The sequence below is a fragment of the Bubalus kerabau genome, chromosome 1 (assembly GCF_029407905.1).
Source record: "Bubalus kerabau isolate K-KA32 ecotype Philippines breed swamp buffalo chromosome 1, PCC_UOA_SB_1v2, whole genome shotgun sequence".
Taxonomy (NCBI): Eukaryota; Metazoa; Chordata; class Mammalia; order Artiodactyla; family Bovidae; genus Bubalus; species Bubalus kerabau.
In genome coordinates this window covers 116,091,532-116,117,354 of record NC_073624.1, presented here as the reverse complement: position 1 = coordinate 116,117,354, position 25,823 = coordinate 116,091,532, and the positions used below count along the sequence as shown (strand labels likewise).

Here is a 25,823-nt window from a genome sequence, read left to right as displayed (position 1 = left end):
ATCAGGATCCCTACGAAATAATGCTTCTTTCTAATCGTTCTCTGAGCAGTTTAGATTTTCGATTTTTAATAGCTAATAAATAAATACTTTCTATAATAGTGCCATCAGCACATTTCTAAAACCCAATCCCCGCTACCCACCATGGAGCCCTAATATCCGTTTAAAAATGCCTTTAGTCATTTTCTCCGGTTCGCATTTCAGCGAATTCAGTTTAAATAACTTCAGTTCTGAATTCCTGGATTACATTAAAATGTAGCAGATGGGGACGTGCGGGTTTTGAGGGCGTTCATTTTAAATGTGGTTATTCGTAATTCAAGACCGGTGAGGGCAGTTTGGGATCATTTTAAAAAGGCTTCTTCAGGAAGAAATCCCAAGCTTTATCCGTGTTTTCCGGGGTGTCCCCCCCCCCCCCGGAGGCACCCCTGCGGGACGATCTTTTTGAGGGCGGAGGAAGGGGTGCGTCTTTCTTTTTCCAGGAGCGATGCACATCTGGATTCAAGCCTGAGCGTCCCAGAGCTAGTACCTGGAGCGGGGTGATGGCTGCACCCCAGGTCGCTGAGGACGGGTCCCGGGGGTCTCGGATCGGGACAGCGGGATTTGCTGGCGTGGGCTATCCCGACTGCCAGGGCCCCCGAGTCCCGGCTGCGCGGCTCCGGACCCCTGCCCTCGTGGCTGCGCCGCCTCAAGGTTTCCCACGTGAAGGACCGGGTTACCGGCTTGCGGGGCGGCCGAATCCCCCCGGCAGCCAGAGGCGCACAGCTGCTGGAGGCCAGGGCCCGCCCCCGCCCCCGCGCGGCGGCGCCCACGCCCAGAGCCTCAGGCCCGCCGGGCCCGGCGCAGTGCAGCAGAGCGCGCTCTCGCGCGGGCCGGCCCGACACGCGCGCACGCGCGCAGGGACCCGCGCGCTCCAGGGGGCGGGGGCAGAGGGGGCGGCACGGGGGGAAGGGGAGGAGGAGGCGGCGACCGCGTCGCCTCCGGCGGGGCTCGCGCTCGCCCTCGCGCTCGCCCTCCGCCTCGTCCGAGCCCCGCGAGGGTGAAACGCTTTCTCCCGGCATGCAGCGGGAGGAGGGATTTAACACCAAGATGGCGGACGGCCCGGATGAGTACGAGAGCGAAGCGGGCTGCGTACCCCTTCTCCATCCAGAGGTGAGGAATGGCTCCGAGCGCAGTCCTCGGCCCACGGTCCCCCGGCCCTTCGCCCCCGGACGCGCGGCTGGGCGGTGGCCTGCGTGTGTGGGGTAGTGGAGCGTGCCGAAGTTGGGGAAGGCGGGCAGGCAGATCCAGGCCCGAGCGGGCTGTGAGCGGATAACGGGGGAGGAGATAGCGGGGCGGGCCCGGCCGGGGCGTGCTCTGGGACGCCGTCCCTGGCTGTGCCTGGAGGCCAGAGGTGGAGATGTTGACGGGTCTCCTTTGTCGCTGCTCTGCTTGCCGGTCCGGTGGAGACGGGGGCCTGGTACTGGTTTGGAACCGCAGCTTGAGCTCCTAGTTCTGCTCAAGCCTCCCCGCGGGGGTGGGGAGAGAAGGAAGCGCGTTTGGTTTTGATTTCTTCAGTTTCCCTTCACCGGAGTGAACGACCGTGTCTGTTCTTCCCATTTGGCTCTCTGGAGGTGTGTAGGGTACACACACAGTTTCTTGGCCAAAGTGATGTCCTTCCTGTTATGCCATAGGCAGCACCTCGGGGCACCTTGTGTTGGATGTCCGTATTTTAGCGTTTATCCTTAAACGATTAAAAAGAGAGGTCGAAACTTTTGGGAATAGATCCACGCTCACAGTAGCTTGTCAAAGTATCTTGTTTTTTCGGGGGGCAGGAGCCAGAAGAAGATAGTGCAACACGTTTTCCCATCACATGAGTATCTTCCCTGTAAGTAAACAGTGCTCCGCTCCAGGATCAGTAGCATTCTGTACGTGTTTACGTCTTAGTTTATAACTGAGGTAGTGCTCATTCAGGCCTGGAAGCGATTCTTGATGCATTCCGGTTTTAAATGAGCCACAGTGATGTGCGGAGGGCAGCGGCAAAGCTTCCTGAAAAACTCGTATAATTTTTATGAGCTTAAGGGATGAAGACAATCTCTGTGTTGTGGTAAGCTGAACAAACATGGAAGTCTCTAACTGGTTATCATGCATTAGAATGATTCTGTTTATTTCTGCAGTTGAGATTATACGCTGTTTATTGTTTAGCGGTTAAGTCCGGATCAAACTTTTTTGCAACCCCTTGTACTGTAGGCCGCCAGGCTCCTCTGATCATGGGATTCTTCAGGCAAGAATACTGGAGTGGGTTGCCATTCCGTTCTCCAGGGGATCTTCCCCTACCCAGAGATCCGACCCACCTCTCCTGCATTGGCAGGTGGATTCTTTATCACTGAGCCAGGAGGGAAGCCCATAGCATGCTTATATTACTTAGTAAAATATAAATACAAGCACTTACCCATGTTATATACTAATACTCATCACCTTCTCATTTGTCACTTTGACTTATCAAAAACAGTGGGACAGTTCCTTAGGCGTATATCTGGGCCACTCAGTGAAAAGGCTACTCTGGATTTCTAACAAACAGTGCTGTACTATAAAACTAAACGTTCTTTTTTGACCAAATGGTAAAAAAAATCCTCAGAATTGGCATTGGAGACATCTCTCTTTTAGTTCACGCTTCAGGCCCTAAAACTATATCAAGAAATAGACAAAGTTTTCAGAAGATGTGCTGAAAATGTTGCTAAGGAATATTTCTAATCACCTATTCCTGTGAATGTATTTTTAAATACATAAATACTGATTCTGTGTATTTTAACATAACTCTTCTCTCTTCGTAAACTTTTGCTTTGTGAAGTAGTTCATTGTTTGGTACTTTAGGAATAATTAATTTCAACAGGCGACAAATCCAGAGATTGCTTGGTGTAATGGAATGGCCTATAGGCTTGAAATTCAGAGACCAGGCTTCAGGTTACCATTTAATAGACTCTTAACTAGAAAATCAACTTCCTCATCAGTGAAAGTTGAAATACATGACAGTTACCATTCCTTTTTACTTGGCAAACACGGGGTTCGCTTAGTTTAGGTATTTTGAGTCTTAAGCTCCTAACTGTTAATACCAGAGCTATGGTCCTTCTGCATTTTTCCTGTGGTTAGTTTTGCATTCACACCTGGGATGCGAAGAACCGACACATTGGAAAAGACCCTGATGATGGGAAAGATTGAAGGCAAAAGAAGAAGGGGGCGACAGAGGATGAGGTGGTTGAATGGCATCACCCACTCAGTGGACATGAGTCTGAGCAAACTACGGGAGATAGTGAAGGACAGGGAAGCTTGGCATGCTGCATTTCATGGGGTTATAAAGAGTTGGATGTGACTTAAGGACTAAGCAATAGACCTGGGATAATTCTGCGTGTGTTCTTGGGCAAGCTACTTCTCTAAGTTTTAGGTTCATGATTTTTAATAATGGGATGAAGTAATAATTTTAATAAGCTATAATAAGGATTAAGTGAGAGTGTGTCCTTTTTTGTTGGTAAAGTAAGCAGTGTCTTCATTCTTCCTTGGAAAGAAACTGAGCAAACCTTTATTTGCTTTGGTGAGCAAATAGGATAATAGTACCTTTAACTTGCCTAGCACAGACTTTTGGCTAGACAAACTTGGGTTCCAATTCTGGATTTGTAGTAATGAGCCAAGTGACCTGAGACAGGTTCTTAACTTCTTAAAGCCTCAATTTGTTCATCAGAAAATGGAAATGCTGCCTAGTTCATTTGGCCTTAAGGGATCAGGCTTTGTTGAGCTTTGTTGAGCTTTAAGAACTGTCACATTGTAGGTGCTCAGATAATGTTTCTCCTTTCTCCAACCAGAAGGAGAGTGGTGTTATATGTTTATTTTGATTTTGATAAATGGTTTAGAAACTTGTTTGGGTTTTAATTTAATGGAATAGGATCTTGCAGGAACAAGTTTATTTTACTTTTTATGTTCAAATTTAGCACTGTGTCACAAAAATTGTTTCTCACTATTTGTTGAATAGATCATTTGTGAGGTAAAGACAGTATCCATTCCTTAAATCTGTTAATATGCAGACTGCTCACTGTTAAAACCTTTCTTAGGGGATTATGTAACTAGATGAACAATGAACCCTCCTTTTTAGAAGTATTTGCTGTGAGAGAACCTTACTTTTCAGTTAATTAAATAATCCATTCATTTAGTAAGTCATTTAATTATTTGTTTATCTTGAGCCTTTGGGATATTCGTGATAAAGTCAATGTGAAACAGTATAGGATACTGGTTAAAAGCCAGGACTAGTGACAAATGGAAAATCTAGATTCTGCCTCTTACTGTTGTCATGGTCAAATTACATTTTATGCTTTTGTGAAATTAGGTTCATAGTACCTACCTCTTAGAGTCCTTGTGAGTGTTAAGTAGAATGACGTTTATAAAGCAGTCATTGCAGATCTAGGCACATAGACTGCCAACCAAATCTAAAGGGCCTTGGGCCCGGACGTAAAGTGAGTACTGATGCTGTTGACTTTTGTTTTCTGATGAGATAGACTTTTATTTTAATGGAAAAAATTAGAGGCTATTTGGAAAAAGATAAACTGATTATTAGGGGATTAGGGTGCTAATCCCAGCTCTTCTACTTTAGGCTAGTAGACATTTAAATTATATTTTGTTTCTTTGCTTTTAAGATAAAGAGGCTGGACTAGATGCTGTCTTCAGATTTCGTCAGACTTTAATGTTCTGATGCATGTTGTGATTTTTCAAGGTTGATAGGCTTGATCATCTCTCTGCGAGATGCATAGCACTGTGCTAGGTTTTATGGGTGAAAATGTAATAAATAGCTTCTGCTGTCCAGAAGTTAATGACCTAGTTGGGAAGATAGCCGAAACTAACTAACTGCTGAAAGGGAAAGTATAGCCAGTTAGTAAGTTTGGATTCCCGATATCTAGACTGGTTAACTTAAGCGGAGAGATGGATACCGTATGTTGGTCTCTAGATCCAGCTGACTTGCTGTTGTCACCAGCCTTCCATTTCACTTGCTAATACATCAGTAAGCCATCCCTGCTCTCTCATATGATGAGGCCATGATACTCCCTTCAGGCAGAGCATTATCATAAGGGCTCTCTGTTTCAGCAAGAGCTGACTTAGAGCTTTGAACTCGATTGCCTAGATTACGTAGAACTTTCATCTCTTGATTGCTTCCTTTTGTTTTCTTTCTCAATTTCAAAACTTCTGTTACTGCCTTTTCTCTAGTGTCTCGTTGTTTTTAATGCTGACTTTTCTTGCTTCACATTACATTTGTGTATATTCATGTCTCGTTTTTTCTTTGTTTAGAGTATTAAACTGAAGTACTGAAAATTGGTTTTCTTTTTCTAATGGGTTACTGGCACATTATTTCCCTTCAAAACAGGTCTTTCTGTCAGTCTTTAGGATCTGATCCCTTTTTTTATTCAGCAAAAATTCAGCTATAGGCCATATCCTTGTAATTTAGATTTAAAAATACTATACCTTAAGCATAGTAACCACTGGTCAATATACATAAAATGAAAATGCAACTGATCAGTGACCTCATAGACTGTGGCAAAGCCAAAATTGAAAATTACTGATCTGTAGAACAAAAAAATTACATTTGATTGTGAGAAGTGCCATCTTACTGTTTTGATCACTGTTTTTATTTAATTTGTGAGACTTATCCCAAAAATTTTTATTAAGAGTAGACTGTTCAGTAGGTAAATATAGGAGTGTATAGGTTGTAAGTGCTTCAGTTCAAATCCTAGTTTTCCACTTGCTACCCATGTGACTCTGGGCAAGTTCCAGAGTACTGTGTTCCAGTTTCCCAGACTAAAATGGGGACATGATAGCCCCTACATCATGAAGCTGCTATGAAGATTAAATGAGAAAACGTATATAAAGTTCTGTGTCTGGCACTTGGTAACACAATGCATGTTAGCTGTTAATGTTGTGATAAGTTAGTAATATCTCAGGCCAGAGTAGTATTCATATATTAGATATTGAGACAACTGACTAAGTAGCTAAGATAAAGAAAATTGGTTGTCTGGGAATTGAAGAGAGGATGGGCAGGCAGCTTTTTATTATAAACGTTTCTTTGCACTATGTAATTTTCTTAAGGGCTTCCCATTCTCTCATAGCTCAGTTGGTAAAGAATCTGCCTGCAATACAGGGGTCCCGGGTTTGATCCTTGGGTTGGGAAGATCCCCTGGAGAAGGAAATGGCAACCCATTCCAATATTCTTGCCTAGATAATCCCATGGGCAGAGGAGCCTGGCAGGCTACAGTCCGTGGGCTCAAAAAGAGTTGGACACGACTTAGCAACTAAACCAACACCAAGGGCTTCCCAGGTGGCTCAATGGTAAAGAATCGGTCTGCCAAGCAGGAGACAGGGGCTTCAATCCCTAGGTTGGGAAGATCCCCTGTAAAAGGAAATGGCAACCCACTCCAGTATTCTTGCTGGGAAATCCCATGGACAGAGGAGCATGGTGGGCTATAGTCCATGGGGTCACAAAAGAGCTGGACATGACTTAGTAACTAAACAACAACAATTTTCTTAAAGATGTGTGCTTTGATCTAAGAGTGTTTATTGAAAAGCTGAGTATGGTCTTCATGCTTTGATAGGCCACAGAGTAAGTCATAAAATAACAAAAGATGAATTGGCGGCCTTCAGGTCCCTCTGGATAGATGAAGGTGCACCTGTGAGTGTGTATTTTGTTAAAATTTTAAATGCATTGTGGACCTCCTTTCCTCTAGAGAGTATCTTTAAGGGTGTCTTAGGATTGGTTAGTCTGTTAAGGTGTCTTGATGTAGTGTGCCTTTAAAAGAACTCCCAACAGGCACGTAATCCTTAAAGATGTGAGTTCAATATCAAGGTTATGTGAAATTCTCTTTCAAAGCATCATCTATTTCTAATATTATTTTATAATTAGATTCTGTTACAGATAGGTAATTTAAGAATAAAATATCAAATAATTTAAACTGTGGACTTTAAAAAATTGATTGAAGGCAGTATTGTATTTACAAAATATGCAGGTAAAATTCTCACCCAGTGCAATAATTCTACATTTGTAGGATGATACCTTCTGTTAAATTCTCCTTAAAATAGAGCTGCTGCTGCTAAGTTGCTTCAGTCGTGTCTGACTCTGTGCGACCCCATAGACAGCAGCCCACCAGGCTCCGCCGTCCCTGGGATTCTCCAGGCAAGAACACTGGAGTGGGTTGCCATTGCCTTCTCCAATGCATGAAAGTGAAAAGTGAAAGTGAAGTCGCTCAGTCGTGTCCGACTCTCCGCGACCCCATGGACTGCAGTCTACCAGGCTCCTCTGTCCATGGAGTTTCCAGGCAAGAGTACTGGAGTGGGGTGACATTGCCTTCTCCTAAAATAGAGCTATAGGCAGCTAATTTGAAAGTGGAGTGGAACTTGAGCTTTCTGTGAGATATTATGAAAAACTTAATTTCCTAAAGTATAGAGAGTTAACAAAATATTTTTTGTTTTTGTCTCAGTTGTTGAAGATTTGCCAAATGAATTACTTTGACTTTTTAGGGTTAATACATATTAAATATGATAGAATCTTTCTTTGATAAATCAGAATATTATAGTGTCTTAGGCTCATTTTTCTGATTATCGACAATTATTGTTGAGGAGATGGAAACAGTAGGGCTGAGTATACCTGAAGGGTTTTTTTGTATATATGTCAGATAACTTATGTTTTTTTCTCAGTTGTTTTATACTAGGAACAGTCAACTGAGAAATAATAACAAATGTTTGAGAAGTTACTGTACCCTCGTTCAGTTTTTTAGAACAACTTTCTAATTATGAATATCTATTAATTTATGAAAGATTTAATGAAGGATGAACAAAATCAGTGACCAGAACTATTCTCATTCTCGTTAAAATAAATGAATGGATGAATGAATGATGAATGAACAAACCGTTCTGTGACTGAAGAAGTTGCTTGTTGTGCTAGTTAGAATCCTTGGACTGCAAATGTCACCAGCCTTTTAAAAATCTCCTTGGGCAAAAAAGGGAATTTGCTCGTTCACATAGCCCACACTTGGGATGCCAACAGTGCCGCTGAGCTCAAGGATAACTGGAACCTGAGCCGAGAATGGCACCAAGACAGTCTTCTCTCTCATCTCATCTCTGCCTTTCAGCTTCATATTCTCCTTGTGCAGAGTAGGTTCTGTATTCTCTGCAGTGGGGACATGGATGCCAGCATTATATATAAATCTCAGCTAACCATTAGAGAGGACTGCATATCTTCCTCATTCCACGCTGGAAAGTGGAATCAGGTCATCCTGATTTAGTGTATGTGCCCACTCCTATGACCATGGGAGAGAGCGTAAACTTGGCCAAGATTTCTTGCTTGGAATCGGAGGAGGAACAGTTTCCTTAAAGAAGGAATGCTCCAGGGAAACTGTTTCTGTGCTCTGTACTCTTAATGTGAAGAACTGTTTATTTGCTTTGTTCCAGTCTTCTAGTTTTTTACGTACTTCGGGACTCTGTAATTACACTGCACTCATTGTTAACAGTAAATGTTCTAGTTGAGCTACTGAATAGCATTCTGCATGAATAATCCAGACTACGGTTGGGAAACATTCTCTGTAAAGGCCAGATAGAAAGTATTTTCAAGTTTATGGACTGTGTAGTCTCTGGAGCAGCGACTCAGCTCAGTGGTGATTGTATGGAAGCAGTTGTAGGCAATATGGGATTGAATGAGTGTGCTGTGTTTCAATAAAACTTTATATATAAACTTAGGTGCTGGGCCAGATTTGAATTATAGGCTCTATTTGCCAGCCCTGATCTAGATAATGTGTAAGAACTCCAAGAAATTTATGTTAAAATATATATTTCAGTGCATTAAATCCCATTTACTGCTGGTATGCAGTAACTTCATCTCCCATCAGCCTGGGAGATGGGTTGGGTAACATAAGAATGTGTGTGTCTGTGTGTGTGTCTCTGTGTGTGTGTGTATTAGAACCTTAGGGAGGACTTTGTTAGAATACACATGCTTTCATATACACTTTTCAAAGTTTCTAATTTAGTATTTGGGTTTGTGGTACGTATGTTTTGAAAAACTTTCAGAGGTGATACTATAAACAGTCCCATACTTTATCCTCCCCTCTCTGATACACACTTGATATGTGGGAAAAGTTTTATTACTTGTTTTTCTTTTTTTGCACAAGAAGGAAGAAGGACGCTAACTTGAGATTTAAGGTATAAGGCATTGTATTGTGTGCTTTTCATGTTATTTCCTCAGTCTTCTGATAATCACAAGTGTAATTGCTAACAGTTATCAAATTATAACTATGAGCTAGCCACTGCCCTAAGCAGTTTTGCATATATGTTCATTCATTTAATTCCCACACCTTTTTAAATACATCTTTTACAAAGGAGAGGATTGAGGCATAGAGAGGGTACTTGCTGGTAAGTAGCAGAACTGAATTTGAATTCAGGGCTTCCCTGGTGGCTCAGAGGTTAAAGTGTCTGCCTGCAATGTGGGAGGCCTGAGTTCGATCCCTGGGTCGGGAAGATCCCCTGGAGAAGGAAATGGCAACTCACTCCAGTATTCTTGCCTGGAGAATCCCATGGACAGAGGAGCCTGGTGGGCTACAGTCCATGGGGTCACAAAGAGTTGGACAGGACTGAGCAACTTCACTTTCACTTTTCACTTTCACTTTCAAGCTGCTTAAATCCAATTGCCCCTTTAGTTTTGTGCAGCAGCGTGTGATACTGATGATACAGAATTGATTGAATAGCTGGCTGTGATGACAAATGTCCTCGATATTATAAAAAATATTTTTAATAGATTAATTTTTAGAATAGTTTGAGGTTCGCAGCAACATTGAGCAGAAAGTAGAGAGAATTCCCATATACCAGGTGTCAACAACTTGCACTGGAGGTGGCATGCTTGTTAGTCATTGAACGTGCATTGACCCATCGTTATCATCCAAAGTCTGTACTTTACTTCTGGTTCTCTTCTGCATTTTAATATGGGTTTTGACAAATGAATAATGACATGTATCTCCTATTACAGTATCATACAGAATAGTTCCATTGTCCTAAAAATGCTCTGTGTTCTGTCTCCTCATCCCTCTCTCTCTGCTAACTCTGGCAACCTCTGATCTTTTTGCTGTCTCCATAGTTATCCCTTTATCATAATGTCATGTACAGTTGGTCCTTGAACACATGGGCTTGAACTGTGTGAATCTACTTATGCATGGATTTTTTTTCAGTATTCAATATTACAGTACCATGTGCATCTTGTGTGTGCCTCACAAGCTGGAATCAAGATCTCTGGGAGAAATACCAACCTCAGATATGCAGATAATGCTACCCTAATGGCAAAAAGCAAAGCGGGATTAAAGAGCTTCTTGATGAAGGTTGAAGAGAAGAGTGAAAAGGCTGGCTTAAAACTCAACATTCAAAGACTTAAGGTCATGGCATCGGGTGCCTTCACTTCATGGCAAATACATGGGGAAACAGTGGTAGATATTATTTTCTTGGTCTCCAAAATCACTGCAGATGGTGACCACATCTATGATGTTAAAAGACGCTTGCTCCTTGGAAGAAAAACTATGACAAAACTAGACAGTGTATTAAAAAGCAGAGACATTACTTTGCTGACAAAGGTCCGTCTAGTCAAAACTGTGGTTTTTCCAGTAGTCATATACGGATGTGAGAGTTGGGCCATAAAGAAGGTTGAGCACTGAAGAATTGATGCTTTTGATCTGTGGTGCTGGAGAAGACTCTTGAGAGTCCCTTGGACAGCAAGGAGATCAAACCAGTCAATCCTAAAGGAAATCAATCCTGAATATTAATTGGAAGGACTGATGCTGAAGCTGAAGCTCCAGTACTTTGGCCCTCTCATCAAATAGCCAAGCCATTGGAAAAGACCCTGGTGCTAGAAAAGATTGAGGGCAGGAGAAGAGGGTTAACAGAATTGAGATGGTTGGATGGCATCGTCAACTCAATGGACATGAGTTTGAGCAAAGTCCAGGAGATGGTGATGGACATGTATGTCCATACTGCTTGGTATGTTGCAGTCCATTGGGTGGCAGAGTCAGACATGATTTAATGACTGAACAACGAACAACAATGTGCATCTTACAGTCAGCAGCATCTTGGATTCTGAGAACTCCTACCTCTAAAGTTTAGAATAGCAGTTGGCACAGAGTTAGCTGTTACTTGTTCTACAGTCTTCCCTTTCTTTCTGCTGTTCAAGATTATGAGAGAGAGAATTGTTCAGCGTTGTTGAATCTGTTTCTACCTTGGAGGTTTTATCTCCCTTCACTGTAATTATAAATATGCATTAATCTTCATTCATAATTCTATAATTTTTATAATCATGAATAAAATGTAGACATTATTTTTTAAGGAAGTTTTGCTTTCGATTTAACACTTGATATAATACTTGTTATTTCTTACTTGTCTCCTTTTTCCTGAGGATAATTGAATGTTGTTGTTTAGTTGCTGAGTCCAACTCTGCAACCCCATGGACTGTAGCCCACCTGGCTCCTTTGACTATAGGATTCCCAGGCAAGAATACTGAAGTGGGTTGCTGTTTCCTCCTCCAGGGGATCTTCCTGACTCTGTACCTGTGATTCTTACATCTCCTGCATCAGCAGATGGATTCTTTACCACTGTGCTACCTGGGAAACCCTACTGGTATCATACAGTGTTACAAAATTTACACTTTTTCTGAATACACTTTTGCCATAGTTTCATCTTAGCACATAATGATCTTTCCCATTATAAAATGTCTAGATCTGCCTTATCCAGTCTGGTAGCCACCAGTGGCTTGTGGCTATTTAAACTGATTAAAATAAAAATTTGAGTTTTTCAGTTACATTAGTCACATTTTCAGTGTTTTATTAGCCACGTGTGGCTAGTGACTACTATTATAGATAGCACAGAAATATAGACTATATCAGTAATTGCAGAAAGTTATATGGGACAACACTGGTCTGTATAGTTTTGGTTTTAATTTATATCTTTTAAAGCTATTTTTTTAACCACATAGCTATTTTTATTGAAGCATATTGTATTTATAGATTACACATTTTAAATGTTTTAAGTTAATGATTTTCTTTGAATTAAAAAATTTTTATATGGATATAATTATAGATTCACATGTCATTGCAAGAAAAAATGCAGAGAGATTCTGTGTACCCTTTTATATAAGTTTTTCAAATGGTAACACCTTGCAAAATTATAATACCACATCCGAGAAATTGATATTGAATCAGTGAAGTTACAGGATATTTCTATCACCAGAAAGATCTTTCATATTGCCTTTGTATACCCATACCAATCTATTCTCCCATTTCTATAATTTTGTAATTTTAAGAATTTTTTTAAATGAAATCACATGTGTATCCCTGTGAAACTGGCTTTTTTCATTAGATTAACAGTTTGGGGATTCATCCAGGTTTTAGCGTATATCAGTAGTTCATTCCTTCTTGTTACTGGGTGGTATGTGGATATACATCCGCATTGTTTCCAGTTTGGGGTTATAAATAAAGCTGCTTTAAGTATTTGTGTAAAGATCCTGTGTAAACGTTAAGTTTTTCATTTTTCTAGGATAAATACCTAAGAGTACTGTTACTGGGCCATATGATAGTTGTATGTTAAAATTTTTAAAAAACAGTCAGACTGTTTTCTGGAGTGGCTGTGCGTTTTACATTCCAACCAACTCAGTGGTGTGTGAGTAATCTGATCTCTCTGCCTCCTTTCCAGCATTTGGTGTAGTCACTTTTTAATTTTAGCCCATTTTAATAGGTATGTGATGGTAAGGCATTATGTTATTAATTTACATTTCCCTAGCAGCTAATGATGCTGACTTTGTTTTCATGTGCTTATTTGCCATCTATATCTCCCTGGGTTAAATATTTCTTTGTATCTGTGTTAGTTTGCTAGAGCCACCATGACAAAACATCACATATGAAATGTCTTAAATAATGGAAATTTATTTTCTCATTTATTTAGTTCTGGAAGCAAGGAATCCAAGAACAAGGTTGGCAGGTGTGGTTTCTTCTGAGGTGTCACTCTGCTTAGCAGATGGCAGCCCTCTTGCTGTGTCCTCAGCATGTCTGTTTCTGAGTGTGTACATATCTCTGGTGTTGGCATGTCCAGATTTTCTCCCTGGAGTAGAAAATACCCATTCCAGTATCCTCCCTGGAGAATCTCATGGGCAGAGGAGCCTGGCATGTCCATGGGATCATGGACAGAGGAGCCTACAGTCCATGGTATTGCCAAGAGTCGGGTACGACTGAGCGACTGACAGAGGACGCCAGTCACGCTGGACTAGGGCCCACCTTGATGACATCATTTAAACTTGACCAGTTAGGGCTTCAGCAGATGGATTTAGTGGGGGACACTGCTGCTGCTAAGTCACTTCAGTCGTGTCCGACTCTGTGTGACCCCATAGACGGCAGCCCACCAGGCTCCCCCGTCCCTGGGATTCTCCGGGCAAGAACACTGGAGTGGGTTGCCATGGCCTTCTCCAATGCATGAAAGTGAAAAGTGAAAGTGAAGTCGCTCAGTCCTATCTGACTCTTATGACCCCATGGACTGCAGCCTTCCAGGCTCCTCCATCCATGGGATTTTCCAGGCAAGAGTACTGGAGTGGGGTGTCATTTCTCCTATATATATTTAAATTTTGATTAATTTCAGTTTATAAATTTTTCCTTTTATGGATTGTGCTTTTGATGTTAAGTTTAAGTTCTCTTTGCCTAGCAATAGATCCAAGAGTTTTTTTTTGTTGTTGTTGTTCAAACAGTTTATGGTTTTACTTGTAACATTTATGTTTAAGTTCAGGATCAATTTTGAGGTTTTTTTGGTATGAAATGTGAAAATTAGGTTGAACATTCCACCCCCCCACCCCACCCATAAATGTCCAGCTGCTCTAGCACCATTTATTGAAGAGCTTATCATCCCTCCATTGAATCAGGAGAGCATATTTGTATGTTTTCATTTCTGGGTTCTGGATTCTGTTTCATTGATCTATGAATCTATCTCTCACCCAGTACTACACAGTCTTGATTGCTGGAGCTATGTACAAGGTCTTGAACAGACTGCTTCTTTGTACAATTTCTTTTTTTATTTTTGAAATTATTTTAGCTGTTTTAGTTGCCTTTCCATATAAATTTTGTGTATGCACTCAGTTGTGTTCGACTCACTGCGACCCTATAGACTGTAGCCAGCCAGGCTCCTCTGTCCATGGGATTTTCCTGGCAAGAATACCGGAGTGGGTTGCCATTTCCTCCTCCAGGGGATCTTACCAACTCAGAGACTCCTGTGTCTCCACTTTACCACTGAGCCACCTGGGAAGCCCTGCATATAAGTTTTATTAATAGAATAGTGTTATATATACATACAGAACATCTTGCTGGGATTTTGATAGGACTTGCTTTAAATTTATCTATCTTTGTGGGGGAAATTGACATCTTAACCGTTTTTAGTCTTCCAGTCCGAAAATATGGTATGTCTGCCTATTTATTTAGATCTTCTTTGATTTCTTTCATCAGTGTTCTGTGTTTTTTAGTATAGAAGTACTGCATATGTTTGTTTATGATAATTTCTATCCTCTCGTGCCCACTTACGGCATCTCTCCAGCAGTTCTCTATTCATACTTCTACCTCATCAGTTTTTGACTCTACCAGATCATTTCTACTAGCAGTCATTTCTCCCATCCTAAAAAAATCTGAAAACCCAAACTGTGTTTTCCTTTGATTCCTCTTCTTTTCTGCCTACTGCCCTACTTCTTTGCTCTTCCTTGTATCAAAACTCCAAAGATTTGCCTGTGCTTGCTGTTCCTCATTTCTTTCCTTCCATCTTTTCCTTAATCAATTGTAGTCTGGTGTGTGCCTCTACCCTGTCAAAGTAACAGGAATTCTATTTTGCTACATCCAGTGGTTGACTTGGTGACTTTTCAGCAGGATCGATATTCTAGATAAATTTTTTTCAGTTTGCTTCAGGGAAATGCAGATGAAAACAAGATACAATTTAGTACCCTTCAGATTCCTCCAAAATTAACCTGGTCAGTCTAAGTATAGTATATTCATGTGGTAATTCTATTCTTAATTTTTTGAGGAATCTCCATACTATTTTCCATAAGTGACTGTTTCCGTTTACAGTCCCACCAACAGTGTACAAGGGTCTCCTTTTTTCACATCGTCTTCGACATTTATTATATCTTGTCTTTTTAATAGTAGTCATTCTAAGAGGAAATGTAAAGGGAAGTATAAAATATATGAATACTGTGATTACAGACTACCTAAAGATATATAAATATTTGGGCAAATAAAGATTATATAGCACTGTCGAAGGAAATTTACAAAATTAGGTTACATTAAAAGCTAACCCATTTTAAAAACACATGAAAGTGACAGAAAGTGAAAGTTGCTCGGTTGTGTCTGACTCTTTGCGACCCCATGGACTATACAGTCTATGAATTCTCAAGGCCAGAACACTGGAGTGGGTAGCCTTTTCCCCTTCTCCAGGGGATCTTCTCATCCCAGGGATTGAACCCAGGTCTCCCACATTGCAGGTGATTCTTTACCAGCTGAGCCAACAAGGAAAGCCCAAGAATACTGGAATGGGTAGCATATCCCTTCTCCAGCAGATCTTCTTGACCCAGGAATTGAACCAGGGTCTCCTGCATTGTAGGCGGATTCTTTACCAGCTGAGCTATGAGGAAAGCCCTAAAACAAAACACATACTCGTCAAGGTCATCAAGAATAGGTAAAGTTTGAGAAATTGTCATACCCAAGAGCAGCCTAGGGAGCCGTGACAACTTTAATGTGACACCCTAGATGGAATCCTGGAACAGAAAAAGGACATTACCTAAAAATTAAGATAATCTGAATACAGTATGAAAAGTGAAAGTGAAGTCGCTTAGTCTTGTCCGACTTTTTGCGAACCCATGGACTGTAGCCTATCAGGTTCCTCCGTCCATGAGATTTTCCAGGCAAGAGTGCTGGAGTGGATTGCCGTTTCCTCTCCAGGGGATCTTCCCTACCCAGGGGTCTCCCACATTGCAGGCAGACACTTTACCATCTGAGCCACCAGGGAAGCCCTGATATAAATAAAGTATCAGTTCAGTTCAGTGACTCAGTCGTGTCTGACTCTTTGCGACCCCATGAATTGCAGCACGCCAGGCCTCCCTGTCCATCACCAACTCCCGGAGTTCACTCAGACTCACGTCCATCGAGTCAGTGATGCCGCCCAGCCATCTCATCCTCTGTCGTCCCCTTCTGCTCCTGCCCCCAATCCCTCCCAGCATCAGAGTCTTTTCCAATGAGTCAACTCTTCGCATGAGGTGGCCAAAGGACTGGAGTTTCAGCTTTAGCATCATTCCTTCCAAAGAAATCCCAGGGCTGACGTCAAATGGATTAGTGAGAAATTCCATCTTGAGTGGCACTGTTAACTAGATATATTTTAAAACGAAAGTTATTTTATAATTTTGTGGTGGCTATTACTTTTCTTTATCCTTCATTGCTCATTTGTTTGTATGTTTTATGCTTGTGCTGTCCTTTCATTATTTATTCTTTAGAAAAAAATCCTCATGATATTCCTAGAATTTCGTTCATCACTACCTAGGTTCTAAGAAGGTCTCACATTTGGCTCATCAGTTTTGGTTAGGACTTAAAAATAAATCAGTTGTGCATAGAGATGTTCTTTCCTTGTTTCTTCTTGTCAGTAACCCTTGGTATTGTTCTATACATTTTATAGAATTAAATTTGAGAAGCTCAAAATTATATAATTAAATGCAATTGGCTTCTTGGTTCAGAGTTCACCCTGTCACAGTGACACCTGATGGCAGACGTTTGCGCCGTGCAGCTCGTGAGCGCGCGGTGGAGCCCTGACACGAGCGTGCGGTGGCGCCCTGACACGAGCATGCGGTGGCGCCCTGACACGAGCATGCGGTGGCGCCCTGCTGGTTTTCTAACACACCCGTGTGTATGAGTTAATGCCCCAAAGGCAGGCAGGGAACACACACGTATGTGCCCTAGGAGTTCACTGAATTGATTTTGTGCTCCAGTTCTCTCTCTCTCTCTTTCTTCCCTCTTAGTTTGGAAATACATTGACAGTAATTGAGAATTATAGTGTCTTCTCATACCTGTATTTGCCATTGTGTTTTGCCCTCTTTGAATTATCTTCATATTCTTTGCCCATTTTTCAAAGTGTTGTTACTCATGCTTTTCTCAGAGCTTTTTTTTAAACATTAGAACTATTATTATTGATATTCTTATATTTAAATCTTTAATCTGATGGAAGTTATCTAATGTAAGGACTGAGATGGGAATCTTAGAGGAGGAGTCCTTAGGCAGATTGAGGCCTGGTCCTGAGACCTGATTACCACTTATCTAGGAATCCTGGAAAGTTGATCTGCAGCTTACCTGGTCTTGCATTGATCACTCAGGAAAGTCCTAGAGCTCTTTTGAACAAGTTATTGCTTGGACCTGGTAAGCAGCAAGCACATGGTCGTGTGTCCAGGATGGGAGCATCCAGAAGGGCACAGAGACGCCCTGAGTACAGGAGGGCGCGTGCCCTCCTGTTCACTTGGAGAATGGTGTAGCCATCTCCCTGTGTGTTCTCAGGGAATATGTTGCTGACCTGGGAAGCTTCCCCCTGGGAGCATGCTGCTCTGAATTCTGCTTTGTGTGGCACTGCCTTTGCAGACAAGTTTCAGCATCATCTGCCATTAAAGAAACTATATCCTTGGCTGTATTTGTTGGCATTTTTCTGTCACACACATGACTGTTTTGTGTTGGAGCTTGTTGAATTTCTTTTTAAAAAATCCTAAGTGGCTGGTTTGTCCACTTATACCATTTACTCAGTCAGGTATTCTAAGGGATCCCAGGTGGCGCAGTAGTAAAGAATCTTCCTGCCGTTGCAGGAGACACAAGAGACATGGATTTGGTCCCTAGGTTGGGAAGATCCCCTCGAGAAGGAAATAGCAACCCCCTCCAGTATTCTTGCCCAGAAAATTCCATAAACAGAGGAGCCTAATGGGGTCAAAGAGCTGGACATGACTGAGCATGCGTGCACAACCATTTACTGAATAACATGCCTTTCCCTCTTGATCCCAGTTCTCCTTCTCCTAACTGCCCTGTGACTGCAGCACTCCTAGTGTTTCATTGACTTGCTTTCTATCTATTGTAATTAATGATAGGACAAGTCCCTGCCCTTACTGTTCTTTCTGAGCATTCCTGAACTTACTCTGTGCATGTTTGTCCTTTCAGATACACTCTGCCATAGAACCAATTCTGGGAGCACCTTTTCTTATAGAGCACTTATAAAAACATCTGTATTTGGTGGGTGATAAAGTACTGTGCCATAGAGGATTCTTTGGTCAGTGCTGCCTCCCTCTTTGTTTTAAATGAATTTAATAGGAGAAGGCAATGGCAAGCCACTCCAGTACTCTTGCCTAGAAAATCCCATGGATGGAGGGCTGCAGTCCATGGGGTCGTTACGAGTTGGTTGCGACTGAGCAACTTCTCTTTCACTTTTCACTTTCATGCATTGGAGAAGGAAATGGCAACCCACTCCAGTGTTCTTGCCTGGAGAATCCCAGGGATGGCAGAGCCTGGTGGGCTGCTGTCTGTGGGGTCGCACAGAGTCAGACATGACTGAAGCGACTTAGCAGCAGCAGTATTTTTAAAGAATTAACTAGATTGCACACACTTAATTAGTTTGTTAGCTATCCACCCAGGCATGTGGATAAACACATGTTATGGAGTCTGTTGTACAATGTCACGAACCTCCATCCATAGTTCTTCAGGCGTCCTATCAGATCTGATCCCTTGAATTTGTTTGTCACTTCCACTGTATAATAATAACGGATTTGATTTAGGTTGTATCTGAATGGTCTGGTGGTTTTCCCTACCTTCTTAAATTTAAGTCTGATTTTGGCGATAAGAAGTTCATGATCTGAGCCACAGTCAGCTCCTGGTCTTGTTTTTGCTGACTGAATAGAGCTGCTGCATCTTAGGCTGCAAAGAATATAATCAATCTGATTTTGGTGTTGACCATCTGGTGATGTTCATGTATAGAGTTTTCTCTTGTGTTGTTGGAAGAGGGTGTTTGCTATGACCAGTGCGTTCTCTTGGCAAAGCTCTATTAGCCTTTGCCCTGCTTCATTCTATAGTCCAAGGCCAAATTTGCCTGTTACTCCAGGTGTTTCTTGACTTCCTGCTTTTGCATTCCAGTCCCCTATAATGAAAAGGACATCTTTTTGGGTGTTACTTCTAGAAGATCTTGTAGGTCTTCATAGAACTGTTCAGTTTCAGCTTCTTCAGCATTACTAGTCGGGGCATAGACTTGGATTGCTGTGATATTGAATGGTTTGCATTGGAAATGAACAGAGATCATTCTGTCATTTTTGAGACTGCATCCAAGTACTGCATTTTGGACTCTTTTGTCGACTGTGAAGAACTGAACATGGAACAACAGACTGGTTCCAGATTGGGAAAGGAGTACATCAAGGCTGTATATTGTCACCATGCTTATTTAACTTATATGCAGAGTACATCATGCAGAATGCCAGGCTGGATGAAGCACAAGCTGGAATCAAGATTGCCTGGAGAAATATCAATAACCTCATATATGCAGATGATACCACCCTTGTGTCAGAAAGTGAAAAAGAACTAGAGAGCCTCTTTATGAAAGTGAAAGAGGAGAGTGAAAAAGTTGGCTTAAAACTCAACATTCAGAAAACTAAGATCATGGCATCTGGTCCCATCATTTCATGGCAAATAGTGGGGAAATAGTGGAAACAGTGTCAGACATTATTTTTTTGGGCTCAAAAATCACTGCAGATGGTGACTGCAGGCATGGAATTAAAAGATGCTTGCTCCTTGGAAGAAAAGCTATGACCAACCTAGACAGCATATTAAAAAGCAGAGACATTACTTTGTCAACAAAGGTCCATCTAGTCAAAGCTATGGTTTTTCCAGTAGTCATGTATGGAGGTGAGAGTTGGACTACAAAGAAAGCTGAGCACCAAAGAATTGATGCTTTTGAACTGTGATGTTGGAAAATACTCTTGAGAGTCCCTTGGACAGCAAGGAGATCAAACCAGTCAATCCTAAAGGAAATCAGTTCTGAATATTCATTGGAAGGACTGATGTTGAAGCTGGAACTCCAATACTTTGGCCACCTGATGTGTAGAACTGACTCCTTGGAAAAGACCCTGATCCTGGGAAAGATAGAAGGCAGAAGGAGAAGGGGATGACAGAAGAAGAGATGGTTGGATGGCATCACCGACTCAATGGACATGAGTTTGAGTAAGCTCTGGGAGTTGGTGATGGACAGGGAAGCCTGGCGTGCTGCAGTCCATGGAGTTGCAAAGAGTCGAACACGACTGAGCGGCTGAACTGAACTGAACAGATGGAGCCTATTGGGGCTTCCCACGTGGCTCGATGATAAAGAAATCACTTGCCACTGCAGGATACTCCGGTTCAATCCCTGGGTCGGGAAGATCCCTTGGAGAAGGAAATGGCAACCCATTCCAGTATTCTTGCCTGGATAATCCCATGGACAGAGAAGCCTGGTGGATTGTAATCCATGGGGTTGCAAACAGTCAGAATCAGCTGAGCATGCACACATGGAGTCCCATCATCTTGATGTGCAAGCCAGTGTTTGCCTGTGCCTGCATATGAGTTTGGGTTTTATCTTACGGATTTCTCTTAGCAGCAGTGTATGGCAGCTGAGCTCGTCACAGTTCTCATTCCTGTCAGCTATTTCAGCAGCAAGTTTTGGAGATGCTTTCTCTCTTGCCAGTTCTGTTCAGCAATCCTAGGACTATAAAAACCTTTGTCTGTTAATTTAAGACTCTTTTTAGTGTCTGTAATTGCTGTATTCCAATATATAAAATAATTTCATTGTGTGTTACCTTACAAGGGATCTTGGAGGACTTCTAATCTAGTAGTTTTTCAAGTTTTTTTTTAAAAGCAGCTGAATCTTTTTTTTTTTTTTAATTAAAGAGGTACTATGTAAATTCCCATATATCTAAAAAGAGGCTAAATAATAAAGTGCTTTGTTTAAGAAGGGAGTGAGTGGAGTGGAGCTGAACCCATCATGCTCTTTGGTGCCCTGGTGTGGTCCTTGAGGGGCCTCAGAGAAACTCTCAGCTCATCTTATTCATTTTCCTCTTTCTGCTAATAAGGGACCTGAATCCTGCCGTAGTTATTTGCCTTGCTGGGTTGTAGCCTAGATAGGAGAGTGGCAGACTTTCAATTCAGTAGTCTCCCAGTCAAGGACTTTTTATGTTATACTGTGCTGCTTCTAACGGAATAACTGTGTTCTTAAAAGTTGCAATGACCTACATATGTATTTTGAAATCAGTATTACTTTCCTTGGCAGAGAAACCAATTAAATTGCTTCTTGGTTTTCATTCAAATCAAGGAAAAATTATAAGATTTTAGTGTTATTAAAAATTTGTATGTTGAAAATTTATCAGATGTATAATAGCAAATTTATAACTAAAAATTAATATTATCTATACACTTATAGGTGATATTTGTTTACATTAGCATATTATTTTTATTTTATATTTTTTAAGTTTAAAAATCACAGCTGTTGCTCCTAGACGTAGTGATAGTGGTGTTTATCTTGATAGAGAATGTTGTCATGTCAGATTGGCAGGGTACTAGTTCCAGAAATGAATCAGCTTCCAGTGTGATCTAAAATGAGACAAATAATTTAAATTCTATATTATTACTTTTTTTTTTTTTTTAAGTAAAACAGTTGGAGAGTTGCTTAAACACCATTTCTTCTACCTTTTTAGTGGGAATAACTCAACCTCTTGAGAACTACTCTAGCCGCTGCTGCTGCTGCTAAGTCGCTTCAGTCGTGTCCGACTCGGTGCAACCCCTTAGACGGCAGCCCACCAGGCTCCCCTGTCCCTGGGATTCTCCAGGCAAGCGTACTGGAGTGGGGTGCCATTGCCTTCTCCAAGAATTACTCTAGGGATATATGTAAAACCATCTTTCAAAAAATCTTATTTCCTTTACTGAAAAGTAGGAAATTAAATAAAAATCAGATAATTATGATAAAACAAATACTGGTTACAGGTTTAACTTTTAAATGTTACTGGAAAAAAGTCTGATTTCTAGTATATTGGAATATCCCATTTGGCACTGTCAGTGGATAAAAGGGATAGAAGACAAACTGAGAATACAGCTTGCTGCTGCTGCTGCTAAGTCACTTCAGTCGTGTCCGACTCTGTGCGACCCCGTAGACGGTGGCCCACCAGGCTCCCCCGTCCCTGGGATTCTCCAGGCAAGAACACTGGAGTGGGTTGCCATTTCCTTCTCCAGTGCAGGAAAGTGAAAAGTGAAAGTGAAGTCGCTCAGTCGTGTCTGACTTTTAGCGACCCCATGGACTGCAGCCTACCAGGCTCCTCCATCCATGGGATTTTCCAGGCAAGAGTACTGGAGTGGGGTGCCATTGCCTTCTCCGGAGAATACAGTTTAATCATATATAATAACAGGTCTCTGGGGTTTTTATAAAAATGAAATTAAAATCACATGAAAGTATTATAGTAGTAAGCCTTAAAAAGACATTTATTTTATTAATGAATATTTGTTATTCGCCAGTAAAAGAACATGTTTGTCCTTAGTAAGAAAAAGAACAGCAGTTTGCCCTAGCAGATTTTCATGTTGACATAGGTTTTAAAGTTATATTATTACTTTTTGGTCCTTATGTTGTGTTTATTTAGGTTTTAGCTTAGCTCTTGCTTCTAATCTTTGCCTCTGTGTCTTATCTACTTTGTCCTTCCACTTTGGTTTGTAAAGGCCTTGAGAGCAAGAGACCATATTGGGTATTTGCATCTTGGTTTGCGATACTGATCCAAGCCACAGTGGTTTGTTGTTGCTCATTCGCTAAGTTGTGTCCCACTCTTTGTGACCTTAAGCGACCGTAAGCGACACAACTTAGTGACTGAACAGGGAACTGTATAGCATGCCAGTCTCCTCTGTCCTCCACTATCTCCTGGAGTTTGCTCAGATTCATGTCCATTCAGTTGGTGATGCTATCTAACCCATTTTATCCACTGCCACCCCCTTTTCCTTTTGCCTTCAATCTTTCCCAGCTTCAGGGGCTTTTCCAGTGAGTTGGCTCTCCATATTAAGTGGCCAAAGTATTGGAGCTTCAGCTTCACCAACAGTCTTTCCAATGAATATTCAGGGTTGATTTCCTTTAGGATTGACTGGTTCTATCTCCTTGCAGTCCAAGTGACTCTCAAGAGTCTTTTCCAGCACCACAGTTTGAAAGCATCAGTTCGGCACTCAGCCTTCTTAATGGTCCAAGACTCATATCCCTACATGACTCCTGGAAAAACCATAGCTTTGCCTATGGCAACCTCTGTCGGCAAAGTGATGTCTCTGCTTTTTAATATGCTGTCTAGGTTTGTCATAGCTTTCCTTCCAGGCAGCAGGTGTCTTTTAATTTCATGGCTGCAGTCTCCGTGTGCAGTGATTTTGGAGCCCAAGAAAATAAAATGCTACCAGGTTTCCCCTATCTGTTTGCCATGAAGTGATGGGAATGGATAGCTTGATCTTAGATTTTTACATGTTGAGTTTCAAGCCAGCTTTTTCACACTCTTCTTTCACCCTCATCAGGAGGCTCTTCAGTTCCTCTTTGCTTTCTGACATTAGAGTGGTATCATCTGCATATTTGAGATTGTTGATATTTCTCATGGCAAGTCTTGATTCCAGCTTGTGATTCATCTAGCTTGTGATGCATCTTGATGTTCTTGGTTCACATACTGCTGAAGTTTGGCTTGAAGGATTTTGAGCGTAACCTTGCTAGCCTGTGCAGTGAGTGCAATTGTATGGTAGTTTGAATGTTCTTTGGCATTTCCCTTCCTTGGAATTGGAATGAAAACTGATCTTTTCCAGTCCTGTGGCCACAGCTGGTTTTTCCAAATTTGGTGACCAATTTGAGCACAGCCCTTTAACAGCAGAACCCCGTGGACAGTATGAAAGAGCCACAGTGGAGCCTGGTACAAAGGAACAGCAGTGAGCAATACTACTAGTGATGTCTATCTTTAAAATTTTGATGTGTGGGTAGTCTTTTTTGGGGAGGGGTTTGATTTTTAAAAGATAATTCATTTTGATTTTTAAGATTTTGATTATGGAATTTTTTGAAACCCACTTAAACTTTGCACTGGCCTTACCCTGTCCTGGCTTGTGGGTCCCAGTACATTGTAGAGGGTTTTGTTTATTGCAGGCTTTTGGTACATGTTTTGTTGAATATATTGTTCTGTTCTGCTTGTAAACTATGGCCAGGTTTTACTTTTCTTCAGATGTCTTACAGTCCTATAGAAAAGTCAGATTCAAAAGTTTAAAAAGTTATTTTCCCTATGGTAGGGGAGAATAATATAAAAATATTTAGAAAAAAGGAAGATCAGTGTTACTGATCTGAGAAGTGTCTTTCTCTTGTGCCACTGAATATAGAGCATTGAGAAGTTGAGAACTGGAATTAAGTGGAGAAATTTAATAGAAAAGTTTAAAAAAAATTAAATTGGGTAAGTCATGTATTGGTTAGCTCCACCAATTATTCAGACTGTTGCTTACACCCAGCATCGTGTACCTGCTTCTGTTCACATTTAACCAATTGTACTTTAATGGAGTCCAAGAACAATCTCTCAAAAAAAAAATCACTTAATTAACTATATGCAGTATGTATGTTGTGGATCTTGGCTTAAGACTGATGTCTATCTTCTTTCTTCTGCAAATGTGTATTTGTGATTGTTATGGTTGTGTTTTAATATTGGCGATAGCATTTTCATAAGCAACTAAACTTTCTTTGTTGAAAGGTTATATTAAGCAGAATTTATTTTTGTGAAACTTTTAAATTTTTTGTTGTTGAAAATATTCAGCAATATTGTTGATAGTCTTCTAAATGTATGGCCCAGACAAATCAGTTTTGGAATTTTTCACAAGTTGAATGGCTAAAGTGAGCTGAAGATAATAGCCTTTTTTCCTCCAGTGAACTACCATTAAATTTGTATTAACTAAATTTCAGTGGCCAAGAAAAAATGAATTATTCTAAGGATTTAATTCTTTCCAAATATCTTGTTATACTTTATCTTTTCATTTGCATGTGTGTGCACCTATAAGAGAAAAATATCAGAATCATAGAGATTTGAATGGATGATAGAGCCAAACGTGCTCAATTTTTGTTTTCATGTAGAAGTAATTGGATCTTAGTGCTATATACTGAAGAAATTGACTATGCATAGCAAATTTTGCATTTTAAATGGAAAGTTGCACATAGTATATAAGCTTTAAATGGATATATTGATAATATTCTATAAGGCTGTTTAAATTTTTATTTAAAAATTAGTTTCTTTAAGGGTGTTAACATTTGTAGGATTACTTAAGCGAATTTATAGGTGGTGCAGTGGTAAAGAATCTGCCTGTCAAAGCAGGAGGTGCAGGAGACAAAGGGTTCAATCCCTAGAACAGAAGGATCCCATGGAGTAGGAAATGGCAACCCACTCCAGTATTCTTGCCTGGAAAATCCCATGGAAAGAGGAACCTAATGGTCTACAGTCTATGGGGTCACAAAGAGTCAGACACGACTGAGTGACTAAGCACTCACAGAGTACTCCCATTTTTCTTTATTCACCTAATAGATGCTTAACAAGCTCTCAGTATGAAGGAATATAAGAAAAGGTGATATCTGAGATTAATAAAATAATATCCTGGGTTCCTTTTTTAGGACCTTAGTTTTTATTTGGCAGGTGATGAAAGTTTTGATGTAGAACTAGAGGTTGTGCTGGAATAATAGAAAAATTGGTCAGAGAGAATGAGAGTTGATTTGATGAAGTA

At 41.0% G+C, this 25,823-nt stretch overlaps 2 protein-coding genes across 14 annotated transcripts in view; one reads left to right on the top strand and one right to left on the bottom strand.

The window, feature by feature from the left end:
• Positions 1-1,055, bottom strand: part of LOC129656632 (uncharacterized) — a 165,175-nt gene extending 164,120 nt beyond the window's left edge. For all 7 annotated transcript variants that reach the window (XR_008716456.1, XR_008716451.1, XR_008716445.1 and 4 more), the window contains exon 1: positions 524-1,055. Coding sequence is in view for 2 of the 7 variants with exons in the window: in XM_055587376.1 (XP_055443351.1) it covers positions 524-1,055 (532 nt within the window). In the remaining 5 variants the exon portion in view is untranslated. The remainder of the gene's footprint in view (positions 1-523) is intronic.
• The window catches only part of ZDHHC17 (zinc finger DHHC-type palmitoyltransferase 17), a 99,479-nt gene continuing 74,615 nt past the window's right edge, over positions 960-25,823 (top strand). For 2 of the 7 annotated variants that reach the window (XM_055587316.1, XM_055587335.1), the window contains exon 1: positions 961-1,146. In XM_055587316.1, the coding sequence (XP_055443291.1) occupies positions 1,054-1,146 (93 nt within the window). In that variant the 5' untranslated portion in view covers positions 961-1,053. Of the gene's footprint in view, positions 1,147-25,823 lie in introns of all 7 variants that reach the window. The other 5 variants (XM_055587361.1, XM_055587353.1, XM_055587344.1 and 2 more) reach the window with 4 other exon arrangements.